General features: G+C 34.8%; 1 protein-coding gene across 1 annotated transcript in view; it reads left to right on the top strand.

Moving 5' to 3' along the window:
- MALRD1 (MAM and LDL receptor class A domain containing 1) overlaps window positions 1-17,297 on the top strand; it is a gene marked incomplete at both ends in the record, with an annotated part of 247,721 nt that overhangs the window by 178,878 nt on the left and 51,546 nt on the right. Inside the window, one exon of the mRNA XM_080364215.1 lies at window positions 3,696-3,897. Within this exon, the coding sequence (XP_080220341.1) occupies window positions 3,696-3,897 (202 nt within the window). The remainder of the gene's footprint in view (window positions 1-3,695; window positions 3,898-17,297) is intronic.

A 17,297-nucleotide genomic window follows, 5' to 3' on the forward strand; every position in this document is an offset into this window, starting at 1 on the left:
TATTCAGTTCAGATGGAACATATTACTTTCCAGTATGCCAACAGCCAGAGTCAGGCAAGATGAGGAAGATAATATGTTATTATATCTTGAGAAGTCAGTATGAAGGTACAGGAGAGCCACATGAGTTGTAACTGCTGATGACTGAGTAGAAAATAGCAGTTTATATTACGTGACCTTCAAAAGTACATGCACTTTCCCCATCCCCAAAATGAAATGGAAGCTGTAAAAAAGAATTCAGAAGTTTGTGACACACAGGACATGCTGTGGAGAATTAGAAACGAGTCATGATTTTAAGGCAGGAAAGTAGGATTTGCTAAAGAATGCTGTTCACTTATGGACTACAAATGATCCAGCTGACAAAGGCACCTTGGAGAAAGACCACGAAGCATGTATAAAAGCTTTACTCATGCATTCATCTCATGAAGATTATCATGCTAAATTCTTCTTAAAATCACTGCGAAGTGCATATTGGGTATTTCCACTGAGCTTTTCACTCTGCAGTGAATGAAATGGCAGCTCTACTACTCTTGGTTCCTTTGTGATTCCTTGGTTTCTTTGTGATTTCAGTTGTGTGTGTGATCTAGAAATGGTGTCAGCACAGAATGAGGAATACACAGATACAGTGACTAGTTAGTACAGACATGCTTGTCACTTTTTAATTAAAATGATGGAATTTAGTCCATAACCAGACAAGTATTAGCTGGAGCACAGTCTCCCCTGATTGACAGATAGAGTTGCTGAATGGGACTTCGCTACAGTTGTTGGGTTTTTTTTCATTATACATCATATAGTGGGATCCATCTTGCTAGCTTTTTCCTCTTTCACATGTTAACTTGTTTCCATCACCAGGCTGGCTTGTACACATGTCATAGGATGCTGTGTAGGGAGGTTTTGTGGTCTCTGAAGGCACTAAGCACCACACAGCTGTAGCTCCCCAGGGATCTATGGACCTCATATCCATGAGAATTTGCTGTACCTTTCGAGTGCCATATGTTGTTACACAGGTCAGCAAAAATCTTGTATGCACTAAATGCACTTCCTGACCCAGAAGATGCTTCATACTCTCAGTGATGTGGGTAACCTCAGCAAAGAATACAGTATTACCTCTTGTAATTATTTCTTCACTTTCTATGGGCACAAACTATGAGAGAATAAGATCTGTAAACTGAAGGAACAGACTCCTTAGGCTTCCCAATTTTCTGAATTCAGTTGTAATCTCTTTTGAATTAGTATATATTTTGAATTATGTATTGATATTTTAGAAATTTAAGCTATTTTTTTTTTTTTAAGATACATAGAAAACAGAATCATTCCTGGCATAGTTATGGATAGATATAGACTTGGAGAAGTTAAGTAAAATATTCAGGAGTACTTCGGTGGAAAGTGGGATTGATGGATTTCCCCAGGAGTATACATGAAAAATGGAGCAGAGCTGGGGGCTCATCTGACAGTTCCTATGTATCAGTTTACAGATTTACACTAAATGCTATCAGTTTCAACAGGTTACCTATTTGTTTGTTATGAGAAACCATACGCTATGTTTAAACTTCAGTCAAACCTGACTGAGAACAGAGCTACACAGATTAATACAACATATTAACTAATCCATAGTAATAACATATCTGAATGTCCTTACTGTACAGTAAATATGAGTTAAAACTCAAAGAAAAGAAAGACAAGGCATATAAAACTACCTTATGAGAACGGAAGCTACTGTCATCAAAATGTTGCATTTTAGACCAAATTTGACTTGCTGCCACCCCAGACCCAGTGGCCAGTACACATACAGCAGATTTCATGGTAGTTTTATTGTTTGTGTTGAGCTTGAGATGCAGGGTTGATCTTTATGTCCACACTCCACCTGAGACCAGGCTCAGTATGGACATGACGCAATTTCTCTGTACGTAGACAGAACGGCTCAAGTAGGCCACATGCTTTGAAGTTTTTACTATGAAAACCTTCTCCTCCCAACTTGACAAAAAGGAATGGAAAAAAGCATCTGATTTTAAGCAATGGTTCAGTCTTTAACCGTCCTGTTAAAAGACACTCTACCATTGTCTTCAAATGTTTTTGATTCTGCTCTCTTCCCCAACAGTTATTTGTGCAGCTGTGAGACTTCACAATCAGGTATCTTGAAGGTGATATTATCTCAATATTAACCTTCAAAAACCAGAAAATACCTCTGCATGACATAGTAATAGTTAAAACCACACTACCATTATTATGTGCTGTAAAATTCTAAATCACTGAGTTTTTTATATTTCATGGTTTGTAAAATAGTGAACAATTCCAGTGATACATACGGCTGTTGACTCATAGTCCTAACCTCACATGTAGAGTTATTCTAATTGAGGGTTTCAAATTATTAAAGCTTTAGAGTCTTATTACAAAGAGTTTTTCATTTTTTTTATGGGTTGAATGGGCCATTTCTTCTCAACATTTGTCCTTTTACCCTGCAAGATGTATGCTTTTAAGAAGACAGTGGCATGATATTGCTATTACACAGTCCTGTAACCAAATATCAGGCTTGAAAAAATTAGGTCCAGATTTGGACTATTGTACATCAGTCTTCTTGATGCTCTTCTCCTACAAAAATGAAATAACTTGCAAGAGCATTCACGCAACAGAGATACATTAATCAATACACCACCTTCTATAAAGTATGTGGTTCACAGTGGCATTTGGGTTTTTAGGTTATTTGTCCCACCAGCTTGGCTGGGACAGTCAAAGATATGTAGTCATACAGATCATTATTATGGATTTAAGTTTATAACTTTCTTGAGCCTTTGGTTTTGTGCTCCATCACTGAACTGAGGCACTCCAGTAGGAACTTAAACCCATGAGTCAGTGGAAAATTAGTATAAAGTCTTAAGAGAAGACTTTTTATGTTTTTGAAAGTAATGAGAATCATTAAAATATTCAGTCCCTAAAATAAATTGTTATCCTTTGGAATGGCTAGAATATGCTTACTTTCATTACTCCTTTTTTTTTCATTATTTCTGACCATTTTTTTAATTGTATAAAGATTTTGGATACCTGAGTGAGAAGAGCAGCTACCTGTGTAATATCCAGATTGTTTTTTTGTGCTTGGCAGTAATTCATCAGTTGTTGGTTAATTGTGAATTCGTTCATTGTAATTCTTATTACTTTCACTGTTTGATTATTTTGTTTATTTTTTATTTATGGCTTTCCTAAATATGCTTGAGCTAATTTACCATGACTGCCTGAAACATCATTATAATACCATAGATGTTCAGCTTTTAAGTTGTATCTCTAAAATCTTCATCCAGTCTACAGCTATCTGGAGGTCACCTTTTAGAGATGAAAGGATAGCTCAGGATCCTTCTGAGTCTTTTCTTCAATGTTTCGGTGAAATTGGGGTTTGGTCTTTACTCATTAACTTCTGTATTTCAGGCTAAGGCTGTCTGTAGATTTTCCAATTAGTGATTGTATTAACTGTTCTTATTTTGTTTTCATGGTAGCTCTTTATTTTCAGCTGAACTAGCATTAGCAAAAATATTCAGTAACATTTAGTCATCATCAATAAGGTGTGGGTTTGAACCATATCTTAGAGGGCCAGTAGTACCCAGGCAGGTACCTGCACTGGTGGGCTTGGGCTGTGTTCTCTGGACAGCTGCACTCCTTTGTTGCTCAATGCTGACTCAGTTGCATCTCTTGGGTTTTACTTACAACAGGTATACGCAGCTGAAGAACATGGAATGGATATTCTTATGTGGTCTTCTAGCAGAAATGAAGAAAACAAATGGATGTATGCAAATGTAGTCCTTTCCAGTAACAGCCCTTTCAGAGCTGTCTTCGAGGCTGAAGTGGGCTGGAGTCAACCCACCGAATTTGCTCTTGATGATATTTCTTTCACCCCAGAATGCATTGATGGAGGTATGCTGTTACACAAATATATACGATAACTGTTTTCTTTTCAGAAACCAGAGGAAAATTGTGGCATTTCATATTTCAGTGTATATCACACTTAAAAAATAATTTTTGTTTTGGTTTTCTTTTGAAATTATTCTACTGCTGCTATGCTTTTACTTTAAAAAAATGTTGAAAACAAATGAGTGCAGCACAATCATGCAAAGAAGTTTGTGTTTTTCAAGGGAAATAAAAATATGTAGATGAAAGAAAGATCAGATTTATCGTGTATGACCCTTGTGGCGAATTTTTAACGAAAGGAAAAGAGCCATTATATCTAGCAGAGGGACGCCTATCTATTTCTTGGCTGGGTGCAGCATCTGAACAAAAATATTTGCCCGCGGATTGTGGAAGACAGTTTCATGTTATAACTAGCAGTTGAACATATGAGTAATTACGGCAACTCAGAATATTGCTGTCATTGAGGGCTTGTTAGTGTTTTTATGAACCATACTTGAGGGGGATCTATCATCATTCAACTGGGTTGGTTTTCTTCTGTATGAAAACAGTCAGAGAGGTTTTCGTTTGGGATGGAAGAGTTTTATGTGGTATCAAAGTGGTTCATAATTATTTAAAAGACAGAATGTTTAGCTCTTTAATCTTTGCTCCCTTAATAAAGTATCTCCGCAATGTAGCAAATTTACTTTGCTGCCAGTTTCTCAGAGAATTTACAATCTCACTTCTGCTACACAAGCAGTGTAGTGACTTGAATTGTGAAACAAACAAACAAAACGACCCCAAATCAGTTAACTTTTAACACCTTATAATGCTGTTTATTCTGTGATAAAGGTAGTGGTTTACTGCAAATGAAATATAGAATGGGATACAGTATCAGAAGAAAAAAAATATGCATATGTGTAAACAGATTCTGATAGGAACATCAGCCATTCCTGATTTTGAAGAGTCAAGAGGGGAAGAAAACCAAGGAAAGAAACAGCTTTTAGTGTAGACCTTCACTTATAAGGGTCAATAAAGAATGAGATAGTTAAATAAATGTCAGTACAGAAGTTATAAAAATGTTCTTGAGTAACATTTATTTGTATTTTTGTATTTTTACAGTTCTTGTTGTTCAGATAGGATAGCCTGTGCATGAATTAGTTGTCATGCTGTTCAAGAAGCTGTTTTGGTTGGTTTGAGGGGTTCTTTTGTGTTTTGTTTGTTTTTGTTTGGTTTGGTGTTGTTTTGTTCTTTTTTAATGACTAAAAAGCTCCTTGGAGAATTCACCACATGCTGACTAAGGCTTAAAGTGAAATAATGTATTCACGCAGGTGACATATGCTCAGTCTCAAACTGAACAAAAGTTTTGTTTGCTTTCTCTGAATAATTCCACCAAAAGGCTCAGGCAAACGCTTCAGGGTGTTTCAAAACAATGGACTCAATTTATTAGCTGCAGACTATGTCCATAAACAAGTACTTGTTCTAGCTTTATTATGTTACTCTTGTTAGCCATACCTTAAGAATTCCCTAAGCAGTTTAATGCATTATATAGCATAATAGAAAGTGAAATTTTCAAATTATATATTTTAAGTACCTCTAATTAACTGGAAGACTTACGTATATATTCCAACAATGTATATACATTGGTTTTCCAATTTTAATGGAACTTTGGTAATGCATTATGAACAAGCATGAATTCAGAGAAAGGAAAACTCTTCTATGGAAAGTGTATGTTAAGGTATCCTGAAATAATCATAACTATAGAAATAAGATAACTTCTATGGAGCAACATTTTGTAATCACCTTATTTTTCTCCAGAGATTTTCAGTTGCTGAATACTTCAAAGTATCTAACTTGTATCACACTCTGTCTTACAAATATGGTGTATCATAAGGAAAACCTGAAGAAAAATTGTTAGAGTTATATTGGTTGCTTACAATTTGTTGGATAAGTTAAAAGCTCATACCTTACCTACATGCAATCACTTAAAAATAAATCAGATAGTGCAGTCTTAGTTGGTCATCTAGGCTCTTCGCCCAGCTGCAGAAGAGGCAGATGGCTCAGAAGTAAACTTATTTCTTTCTATTCTATTTCTTCAACTGGTAATCAGCCTGGAATTGGTTCTTACAAGCTGCAATACTTAAAAGACAGAAATAGTAGTTTATCTTGCTTTATTCCATACTATAACATTAGTATCTCGTCTGAAAAAGAAACAGACCTTTTCTTGTACAGCTGACATGTTTATCTTAAATGCAGGATACTGGTCTTTGTATTCACTTTTATGGTCCTGACAATTTCTCTGAATTTTTATAGTGATTTCTAGAGGTATAGAAAAGATTTATACATGAATTCTTTATGAAACATTGTTCTTTATAAGTCTATTCTTTGTCTCTGGAAAGAGTGGCATAAATTATATTACCCTAAAAGCAGCCCAGGCAAGTCTTCTGGTATGACCAATACTGGATATCCAAGGAAATGTATTAGAAGGACAGAATACAGTAAGTTCTGCCCTGCCCCAGTCTTTCCCAGTCTCTATTAATTTGGCGTTGAGACTTTCTGAAGCTCTGAAAATTCATATGTTTTGATAAGTCTCAGCTGGTTTTTATTCTGTGAATTAGCCAGTTCTTTCTGAATATACACACATTTTTAGTTATTGGAAAAATGGTTTCAAATTTAGTTGTTATTAGAAAAACATCAACATTCTTCTATCATCAGGCCCCTTCCCCAGTCTTATTGTCACTCTTACTGTTGCCTTACTGTTTCTCAAAAAAAAAAAAAAAAGGTCTAATGGAAGGCAATCTCCTAATGAGTTTTGAGTTTGTGATTTTTTTGTGATTTGATACACAATCTCTTCTCCAGACCAAAAATAATATCTAGATGCTGTTACTTACGTGTGTGCTGACATTCTGACTCTGCTTTTCATGGTTTTGTGCTGTCCTAGGAAGAGTCTTATCCTGATAATCCTTGCTGACCATGTAGGCCAAATCTGTGCTTGTGAGAAGATGAGAGAACTACACAAAATCTGTATAATAAAATAAACCACAGCATTTCAGGAGGAAGAACCTATATCTGACTTTTTAATAGTGTTCCTGACAAACAGCAGCTACTTAGGAGGAAGTTCCATTTCTTATTAATATTTTTTGATAAGTAACTGCTTAAGAATTCAGATGGTAAAATTTGAAGATATTACGTTGAGATAATATAAAATTAGTGCCCTGTAGATATCTCAGCAAGAATTTTCCTTAAACAGAAATGGGTAGGAAGGTTTGCCGCCTTGACTGTCAGTCCTGTTTTGATTTTTGCTCATCGTGTTTATTCAAAGACCTATCTCAAAGAAAGTATATTACCTGCACTACAGGCTTTATGTTCTCCCTTTCAGAAGATAGCTTTGCTACTGCAGATCTTTTTCCTCTGTCTGAATTATTATCTTTCAGCTTGTCTTTAATTACTTTGGGTTTCCTCAGGCAACATGTTCTAAATAGAAGCAATCACAATTTAGCTGTTTGGGAGCTCTAAGCAATAAAGCATTACCAGCAGCTCCAATTCAGCAGCTGTTTTTATTAGTTTTAAGTAGTCAGCCCTCATTTGTCATGAGAGTTTCTACAGATCCAAGAATATTTCCGAGTATTTAAACAAATTGTGGTCAAGCTACTCCCTGTCCTACTGTAGAAGTAACTTCTAGCTGATGCCCATGCACGGAGAGAGCTGCAGTGCCAGCTATCAGTGGCACAGAATTTGCTGAATTAGATTTTGTATTCACTAATATCTGTCTCAAAGTATTTTCTAGTTCAGCTGAAATAGGAGACATCACAGAAATTCTTAAAATTTCTGCTTGTACTTAATTTAAATCACAGCATTAGCCCAAAGATGCCTAACACCCGAACTTTATTCTGCTCATATAAATCAGAATGCTGTGTTTTGTCACTCCTTACTGGAGAAATAAACTAGATGAAAAAGTCCATGGAATTTAAATAGTGAGGTATTAGTTACATAGTGTTTTTAAGTATTAGGAGACTATTCTCAGAAAACAAATAAATAGTAAATATATTTTGTGACCTCCTTCAGAGATCATCCAAGCAAAATATTTGTGCTTGAGGTCTTCTGCTGGAAGAAGGTAAATCTCAGCACAAAATCAAAGCTGACTACTGGTTCAACCCTTTCATGTGGTGAGGTTACCTGCTATCCCTGCCTTAGCAACAACTCTTTGTGAACTTATACTTCTAAATAGTACTGCTTTAAGTAATTGCTTTATGTTTTGGCTTATTAAAAAAGAATAGTGTTGATGCTTTAAGATTAATATTTGGGCTGCATTTTGGGCATAAAGAAGAGTAAAAACATCATGCAGTGCCCTAAGCTCTAAAGAGTCTGAGAAACCAGTCATGCTTTCAATATTTATCACCAGTTCTGTATTAACATTGCTTAGTGAAATAATTAAAAATTTGAAGAAAATAAATCCAAAGGTGTTTCTGTGTCTTCTACTCCTCCTTTCCTTATCATACTGTAGCTTTTCATTCTTTTTTTTTTAATTTGTCTGTTTTCACATTTTACTCACTGCAGCTACTCAGTACTATCTGAAATACTTCTTTTCTTCTGTTCTGTGAACTACTTTATGTCACCTTTTTTTTTTTTAAAGCCTTTTCTATTTCTGTCCTTCTCTTTTTCATCTATTCCTTTCTCTTGTCTTTACAATATTTTTTTTTAAAGTCTTTTTAGCCTACCAGATTAATACATGAGAAAGGACTGTCAGTGTTATAGATTTTGCTTTGCAACCTACTGCAGCTTCACTTTCACCTGAAAGATTTGCCTGCAGCAGAAAATAACATTATTTAAGTATATATTGGAGACTAAAGGGTAACTGAAATAATGCAAAACACTCAGCACAGACAGGACATATTTTTCTCTAACTCTATTTAATCTAAGCATGGTGAAATTTTTCAAAAAGCAATGCCATTTCCCAGACTGCTGCGTGTTTGCTTTTTCCTAATGTTGTCACAGTTCTTGACTTTGCCGTACAGGCTACCAAAAAAAGGGTCAGATTTGTCATTTATGTACTGAAGTGGCAGTAAAATTTTCTGTGGTTACTGACAGCTTTCACTTAGGTGAAAAGTTTGCTTTGGTATGCCATAACTCATCCAAGTCTTCCCATTGCTCCATAGCAAAACACAAACTAGACCTGTTGTAAAGGCTTTAAATAATCCTTACATCGAAGGAGCTTCCATTTATCTTGAAGAAACAAATAGAAGTAGCAAATCAGATTCTGTGAATTACAAGACTGGATTTGGCTCTACATTCATGCCCAAGCTGCCTTGTACTTTAAAGGTTTTTTAAAAAATGCACACAAAGGCTTCATACTACATCCTAAAACCTAACATCCTCCAGAAACGGAGTCTTTAGTTTCTTTAAGCCACCATAAGGCAGTCATGAAAGGCAGCTAGATCCATTCCCATAGGTAATTTTCCCTAACTTTCTAGAAGAGTTGATATTGCAAAGATATGCTTGGAAAAAGGAAATTATATTTCAATCACAAAATTTAGGATAGATAAACTCAGAACTTCAGGTCAGACATAGTAAATGAGGAAGAGGTCCAATAGTTATGGATGCCTGGGAAAGAGTATAAGAAAAGGGGAACTACACATGTTGTTTTCCCCCGATACATTCCCCATTGCCTGCCATTCGGAATTCAGAGCCTTCATGAGCTGTAGGTTGTCTCAGAATAGTGATCTACTGGTTGGGTTTGTTTTTAACTTGAACCTGTCGGTTGCCCTTTTAACACCAAGGAAATTTTTAGTATTTAGGAATTAAGTTATATGCTGATGCTTGTATGAATCTAGGCTTACCATCATGAACAGAATAGCTGTTCAGTGCTTTCTCATTTAGGTTCTGAAATGTATAAAAATGTTATTTACATCTTCATGATTCACTCTTCTGTCTGGTGGGTAGGATTTCTTCAAAACTTCTCCATGTTGCAGTTTCAGATCTCATAACAGACATTTGCCTGACAGACTCAATACTTAAGTTCCTTCAGAGCAAACCAATTTCCATTGACTTCCAAAAACAGCAGAATTAGGCCTTGTCTAATATCCATATGCAATGTCATACCGAAAATGTATGAAACGTGGAGGTTCAGGCACCAAGGTGAGGAGAATGTCCCATGGACCAGAACTACAGACCATTCTCCTTATTCAAGGTAGAGGGAAATGGACTTTATCACTGACATCTAATATAAACTGTCTCAGTTGAGTGTTCATTATTAAAATGTAGCAAAATGAAGATTGTTGCTAATACTTTTTCATTGAAGTAACATGGTAAAAGAATTATATTTCCATACAGCATAGACAGCAGAAAGAAAGAGTAAAAAAAAAAAAAAAATCCATGTGGATAATGAGCTAATGGTCACTGTTTAAAAATCAACCACTAGTCTGTGCTATTATAATTTTAGGTGCTATATGGTATTTAATTTCTAGAAAACATTAAGTAGCCATTCTTCAGATATAAAGCCCATTGTGATTTCAGATTATAAATCACAGAGCAAAGGTACCGATGCTTGGAAATACTAATTTCATAAAATCTTGGCTAGTCATTATTTATTTGTTTGTCACATATTGAAAACTTGTTCTCACTATTCTATCTCTGCTTCATGGAACACACTCTTTGAACACTGATTGTCTATAAACCTTTCCTGCTCTTCTTGTCACAGACTTCCATTTGCTTCACAATGTGATCTGTGTGTTTATATACAATGACATAATCTTTAACCACATTATTGAATACTATTTTATTCAGAGTACCCTCTACTTTTCTCCAATACAGAGAAATCCCTGGAGAGAGATAGTTTAATATTTTGTTTTCTCCATGCACATTATTCAGATACCCCTCTGAATGTAGAATTATTTATCTTTATGAAGCAGTTTTCTATAAAGCATACAGCTAGAGTGCGTGATTATTTCAAAAATATTTGATACCTACCTCCATAATTACTTCTTATTACCTAATGCTATCTACCTGCCAACTAAAAAGAGAATGAAAGAAAGTAACCTCTATAATTTTGGCTATCAGATTGGAAATGTCCAAAATGGTTTTGTTTTCTAAGTCATAAAAAGAAAGAATTCTGAACTGAAACAAAAAGCAAAATATAAAATGGCCAAAATGTTTCTCTTGCACAGCCCCTAAATAGGCAGGCCAGCAAAACCATTACGGGCAAACTAGCCAAATAACTGAGCAGTCTAGAAACCATCCAGATAATGTTATATGCTCTCTGGTACTTTTGGTAGATCTTATTTCACTTGATGTTATAAGAAGAGCATAACTAACACCTGTACCTAATTAAGAGACAACAACTCAAAAAGTGTAGAGGTTTTTTGCATGTGTTGTTTGTGAAAAAAAATAGCCCAGTGGTGCAGAGAAAGTCTTGCTGAAGGGTGTGCATTAGTGTGTGCACATGTACATGTTAAGCAACAGGGAGAAAACTCGGCAGCAGAACAAAACTCATCTGACAGAAGCTGAGATGAAGTCAATGATCCATCTCTGAAACACCCACAGCCGGAGTGCAGGAGATACTGAAAGGGTTAACTCCTGGAGCTGCTGATACTGCAGTGTTAGATCACTGGGAAAAACTCTGTAGCGGAGACTTAACTTCTGATTTTTTAACTTGCAGAGCCATGGGAATCACTGTTAGCTTGTCTGCTCATGCTTGCAGTGAAGCAGAAATCTCTTGCAGGTTGAGAGCTCAGGGAATTTCTATTCTCAAGGGCAAGAGAAGATTCAGGGGGAGCTGCTGGGGGAGACTGACTGTAGAAACAAAGAAGGGGAAGAGGAAAGCGAGGTTAGTAGTGCTAGATGACAGTATACTGGGGATATTTGTGAATAGTTTCTCTAGTTAATTAGTTTCTCCTAGAAACTCATCAGAATATGCTTTAGATTCTCATTGCTTGGCAGACATAGGGCACTTCTGTGTTTTGAAAGGGTAAAAATTATGATCCAGGGCACAGTACTTTAGATTTTTCAGCCTATTTCAGCATCCTCCAGTGCACAGAACTAGCTGGTGGTGAAGCCATAATTTTACATGGATTTCACAGGAAGGGAAATTGGGAATAAATTTAGGATAAGATAGTTACACTAAATAAACTAGCACAATTAATGGCAAGTCCTGAATGCAATTATATAAAGTATGTTTAAATAACTATAATACCTTGGTCCACATTTTTCAGTTTCTCTCTGTCTTCTTATACCTGTACAGAATACTAAAATCTTCTGATTCAAGCTGGATGTCTTTTGGGAAATTAAAAATATTTGGATTTATTAATAGTGGATGAAAATAATTTCATAAATATTGAACTTCCAAAACCCATCTGTTTACACCAAAAAACCCCAAGCAAAACTCAAATCACAGAGATGATATTTTGCCTTGCTAAGTTTGCTCATAAAAATCAACATGCTTCCTTGGAGGGATAGAAGGAAATAATTTTTGGATTTAATAAGATTTATTAGTCTATCTTGGAGAGAAGAAAATTCTCAAATTCTTTGTTATGTAAAACTTAGCTCTCTCCTAAATAAGAGTAAATCACAAGCTCAGATTTATCTCAGAAATTATGGAGTTTACCATAGTTTCCTTCATTGCTCCTAATAAATAAGCAAAGAAATAAATCTATCACAATAGTGAACATAGCTAGCAATTTCTGGACTGTTCTTAGCAGAAATATGGGAAGTATTGTCATATTTCTGTCACAGGTAGTTAGTGTATTCCAGCCAGAAGTGGTAGTTTTCTGAGTGGAAACTATAAATCATACCTTGATTTTACTGGCAGTAAACCTGTCTGTTTTCCATTATGTTTGCTTGTGAGAAAACTGTGATCATTTAAAATAAATACTTCACAGACATATACAACTCTGAAAACATTATGCCCAGTCCTGTTTTTGTTAATTCTGTTTTTGTAACAGGGACTCCGGGATCCTTTTCAGCATCCTACCCCATACTTCTGTGCTCTCACAAAAGAAAGAGATTTAAAGATTCCATTGGCCACACTCAGCTTCTCCTTGTGTTTTTTTTGTCTTTTTATAAGCTTTGAAATTAATATTTTATTTTATAGAAGAAAATAACACTGATAAACACTCACGGACAGATTGTTAAAGTATTGGAATGCCTTTAGTGTGGTAATTTTTTTTTTTTAACGTGATTATTTTCTGGAAGCCACCTTGAACAGGCTAATTTTATGCCCTGATCCAATGTTTACTGAAGTGAGAGGACTGCCACTTATTTCAACTTAATTAATGCATTGGATTGGGCCTCTAATTAATTTATACTGTTGTCTAATGAAAACTGTTGCAGGGCATTATTTTTGGCCTTTTTTAACTACAATTAATAAGCTCACTGTTTTTATTTGGTTTAGTAAGCAAAATACTTATCCAAATATATCAGACAGGTTCTTAGTTTTCAAGGATCTGATGCAAGGCCCATTAAAATCAATGTGAGTTATTCCATTTACCTAAATGGACTTCAGAGCAAACTCTGATACAACTGAGTTAATGCTGCATAATAGCATGTGTCAACTTTATTTCATGCTTCCTGGTGTCGACTTTAATGCCAGTGTCTACTATTCTTAATTAGAATTCACTGTTACAAGTGATATATAAATATAAATGGAGACATACTCTGTGCCAGAGATCTTGGTGTCTGAACAAGAAAGGCAGAAAATACATGGATAGCACGGAGGTGTTGTTTCATTCAAATTAAACATGTTTGTCTCTTTCTGGCAGTGTAAATGGCTGTGTAATACAAACATTTATTTTAGATTAACATTCAGGTAATAGCAATTCTGTGGTTTCTGGTGACTGAATTCCTGTGATTCATGGGCAAAATGTGTACAGTGCCAACCTGTGAAGTTTGGCATACAGTCAGGGTATAGGATCAGTACACTCCGTGGATGACAAAGACAGTAGTACAACAAAGCATATGTGTACAGGAAGTGTTCATCAGACAACAGTAAGCATTTAATAAATCCCTATCCTGGAAATATGTAATTATGTCCTTGACGATGAGCACTTATTGACTTAACACTTTTCATGATGTAAATCATCAGCTCAGGAGCTCTATTTAGTGTAACTGATGTTTTGATGGTTAACATGTTGAAAAAAATGAATCTAAAAGCACACATTTTATCTGACAACAATGAAACACAGGTATACGACCTGTGGTTATTGCAATTCATTAAGCAGTACAGACCAAATTTGGTTTGGTTTATACACTGGTTTAATTTTTGCTTTTTTGTATCTACATCAAGTCCCTAATTTCTTCTCAAAGTGTGAGGATGCTTGTAGGTTAGCACTTCTTGGTCCTTAGGTTATAACTCACCCAGCACAGCTGCATGACTAAGTTTCATAAAGAATTAGGACTGAATTAAAATGCCATTTTTTAGAACCTAATTAAAACCTCTTTTTTATGATGTACACATAGATCTTACACACACATTTTAAACCCTTTCTTTAATTTTGGGTATTTGCCATATGCAAGGTAAAAATAAGTGTAAAATAAAACACTGAGTGCAAAGTAAAATAAAAAAGGACATGTGCTCATGATTCCTTTAGCTATAATGGAACATCAACAATTTGCTGCTGTTTTTCATGCAGATCTAAATGGAGACTAAGTTCTCTGCAGAGTAAAGGTTATTTTCTCTGAAATTGGTTTTGATTAGTTTGCATTTCATCTGTGTGAAAATTCTCAATGTATTCCTGAGGATCTCCATTCCTGCTTTTCAATGATCATGCAGCCTGGATACAGAAAGCTAAGCTTTTATCCTGTGTTCCTTAGAACACATCATTTTCAGTAGATTTATCTCCAAATCCTTAAACAGCTTCAAATAGATCCTGCTTTTTACAAAAGTAACCTGTACAATATCTCCTCCACTCCTGAATGTGGTCTGAAAATGAGAGCCACACAGCACTCAGAGGAGTGCTGGGTTGGGAACATCTTTTCTGCATTTGGCAAAAGGTGAGGGAAACATTTTTTGGCATGCTAGTATTAGGTGACTGTTGAATCTAATGATTTTAAGTGACAGAAATGGCCTGTGGGCCACAAAAGGAGAGTTCAATTTGCATCGAAAAAACACACTTCAGCTGCTGCTATTTACATAACCTTCATATATATCTACAAGAGTGGATGAAGTATTCATTTATATGCATAAGTTTAAAGTTAGTTTCTACAGCTGAGTCAGGTGAGAATACCACTGTGTAACTCAGCACAATGGAGAGTATTTATGAGTCTCCCATTAGTGCCTGCTCATTTTTTCACTGCAAACTACATTGCAGTGTTAACATTTTAGTTCAACTCTTCCCAGTGGCAAGAAAGCAGAATTAATGTTGCCACTCTTTAGAATAAAACATGTCAGTAGCAAATACTGCAATGATGAGCTTAATATAAATAATTACATAGACAGCAGCTTTGAATGCATGTAGTTTTATATTAATGTGTTGCTTGAGATTTCTTTTCAGTTGGAATAAGTTAATGATTTTCTAAATGTACATATTCCTAATTAGTCAGTTTTAAATGCTAGCTATATACAAATTAATGTTTTATAATTTTTCAAAAACTTTTACCGGGGACATTTAATTTATAATTAAGAAAACTATTTTATGTAAAGAAAATAAATCGAAGTATTTATTGTACAGTTTTGGTGAATCACAGCAATCATAATGTATTATAGAATGTCATCCAGAGCACAATTTTCCTATTGCTTCTGAAAGAAAGAAGATGTGAACTAATTAACAAATAATGTGAGTTAATAAGCAAGGTGATATCCTTATGGTTTTTGAGGTATATTCTCATTTTATTTACCATTCAGATCTAAAATTATTTTGCTTATTTCAGGGTATCACTTTGGATTTTTATTGATGTACTCAAAGCATAAAATGAACATCAACAACACCCTTATTTAACCTTACCCCTAATTTAACCTCCAAAATAGATTGGAGACATCTTCACTGCTCTCAGTGAGTATTGCACACTCTAAAATAATTGGTATGCAAGTCAGGAAAGGCTTCTTTCTAGGCATTATTTTCTAACAACGGTAGGGAATCATGATAGAAAATTACAATAATTAAAAAATGCTCCTTTTAGTAAAGCATTCAACCATTTGCCTAAGTACTGAATTTAGTATGAGATCGTTTCCAGACACAAGCACTTTACATGATAGGGACCATAAGGTTAAGCTGATCGGAGCTACCAAAGCCTGAAGATATTTTAACATTCAAGAATAGATTCAGAACAAGCAATACATTCAAGCATTATTGAGTTTGAGAGGGGATTTTAATTTTCAGAACAAAGCTTGGTAGAAACGTGTTAGCAAACTATGACAAACGGGACAGGTATAGAGAATTAAACTAGGTCAAAAATGCTCACAAATGTACTAAAAAAGCAATCTTTTCTGCAACATAAACAAGTAACCATAGGATAGTAAACTGTACTGGAACTGCGTGGGGTTAATTTCCACTGCATCAGAACAAGCACAAAAAAAACCTGAAACTGGACTACTCAATTAGAAAAGTGCATGCCTGAGTGGAACTGACTCCAGCTTAAGTCATATTTGCTGCCCAAAGGCCACCTAAGCACTGTGAGGAAAAGGGTCAGAAGAAACCGAAGGAAAAAAAATACTATGTAATATAAACGTATTTTTTTAAAAACCTTTTTTTTTTTTTTCTCCAGAGCAAGTGCAAACTAAAAATATAAAATAATTCATTAAAATATTCATTTTGTAAGATTTGCTCTATTTTTAGCAGCACCAGTTTTATACCAACAAAGATAGAAATATATATATTCCCAATGACTTTCAATCCATTTCCTTGTTATCTTGACAGAATCATGGCCTTATATGAAATTCTTCATGATGAACCTAATTCTAACAACTTTATATGTTACTATTATTATCTACTAAAATGTGGGAACAAAGAAGAAAAAAATAGCAAAATCCAAATTTATTTTCATTTATTCAAAAATAAATTCACTATGTGATCTATAATCATCTATCTAAAGACCACTTTCATAAGACTTTTGAAGTAGCATTATTGATTTTTTTTTATATTAATATGTTTATAAAACATATAATGAAAATCCTATATTTTCAGTCCCATTTAAAAGTACATGTCTTCAAGGGATTTATTATGTAATTCTGAGTACAAACAAGCCGAAAGATCAGTAGGTTATTATTTTCACTGTAGAAAAATCCATTATTGTTTTTTCATGTTTAGATTATATCCAGTGTATGATGGGCTATTTTTCTAGTTGCATGACAGAATTTAACAACACTAGTGGTATGAAATTATGCCAAGAATATTCTATTGTATGAAGCTTTCCAGTGTTGATTTTCTGACATGAAGTCAACATGAACATCAAAAGTTAGCAAATTCAAAGTTAGACAGCAATTTGAGGTCTTTTTCCTTGAA

The sequence above is a fragment of the Nesoenas mayeri genome, assembly GCF_963082525.1.
Source record: "Nesoenas mayeri genome assembly, chromosome: 2".
In the NCBI taxonomy this organism is placed as follows: Eukaryota; Metazoa; Chordata; class Aves; order Columbiformes; family Columbidae; genus Nesoenas; species Nesoenas mayeri.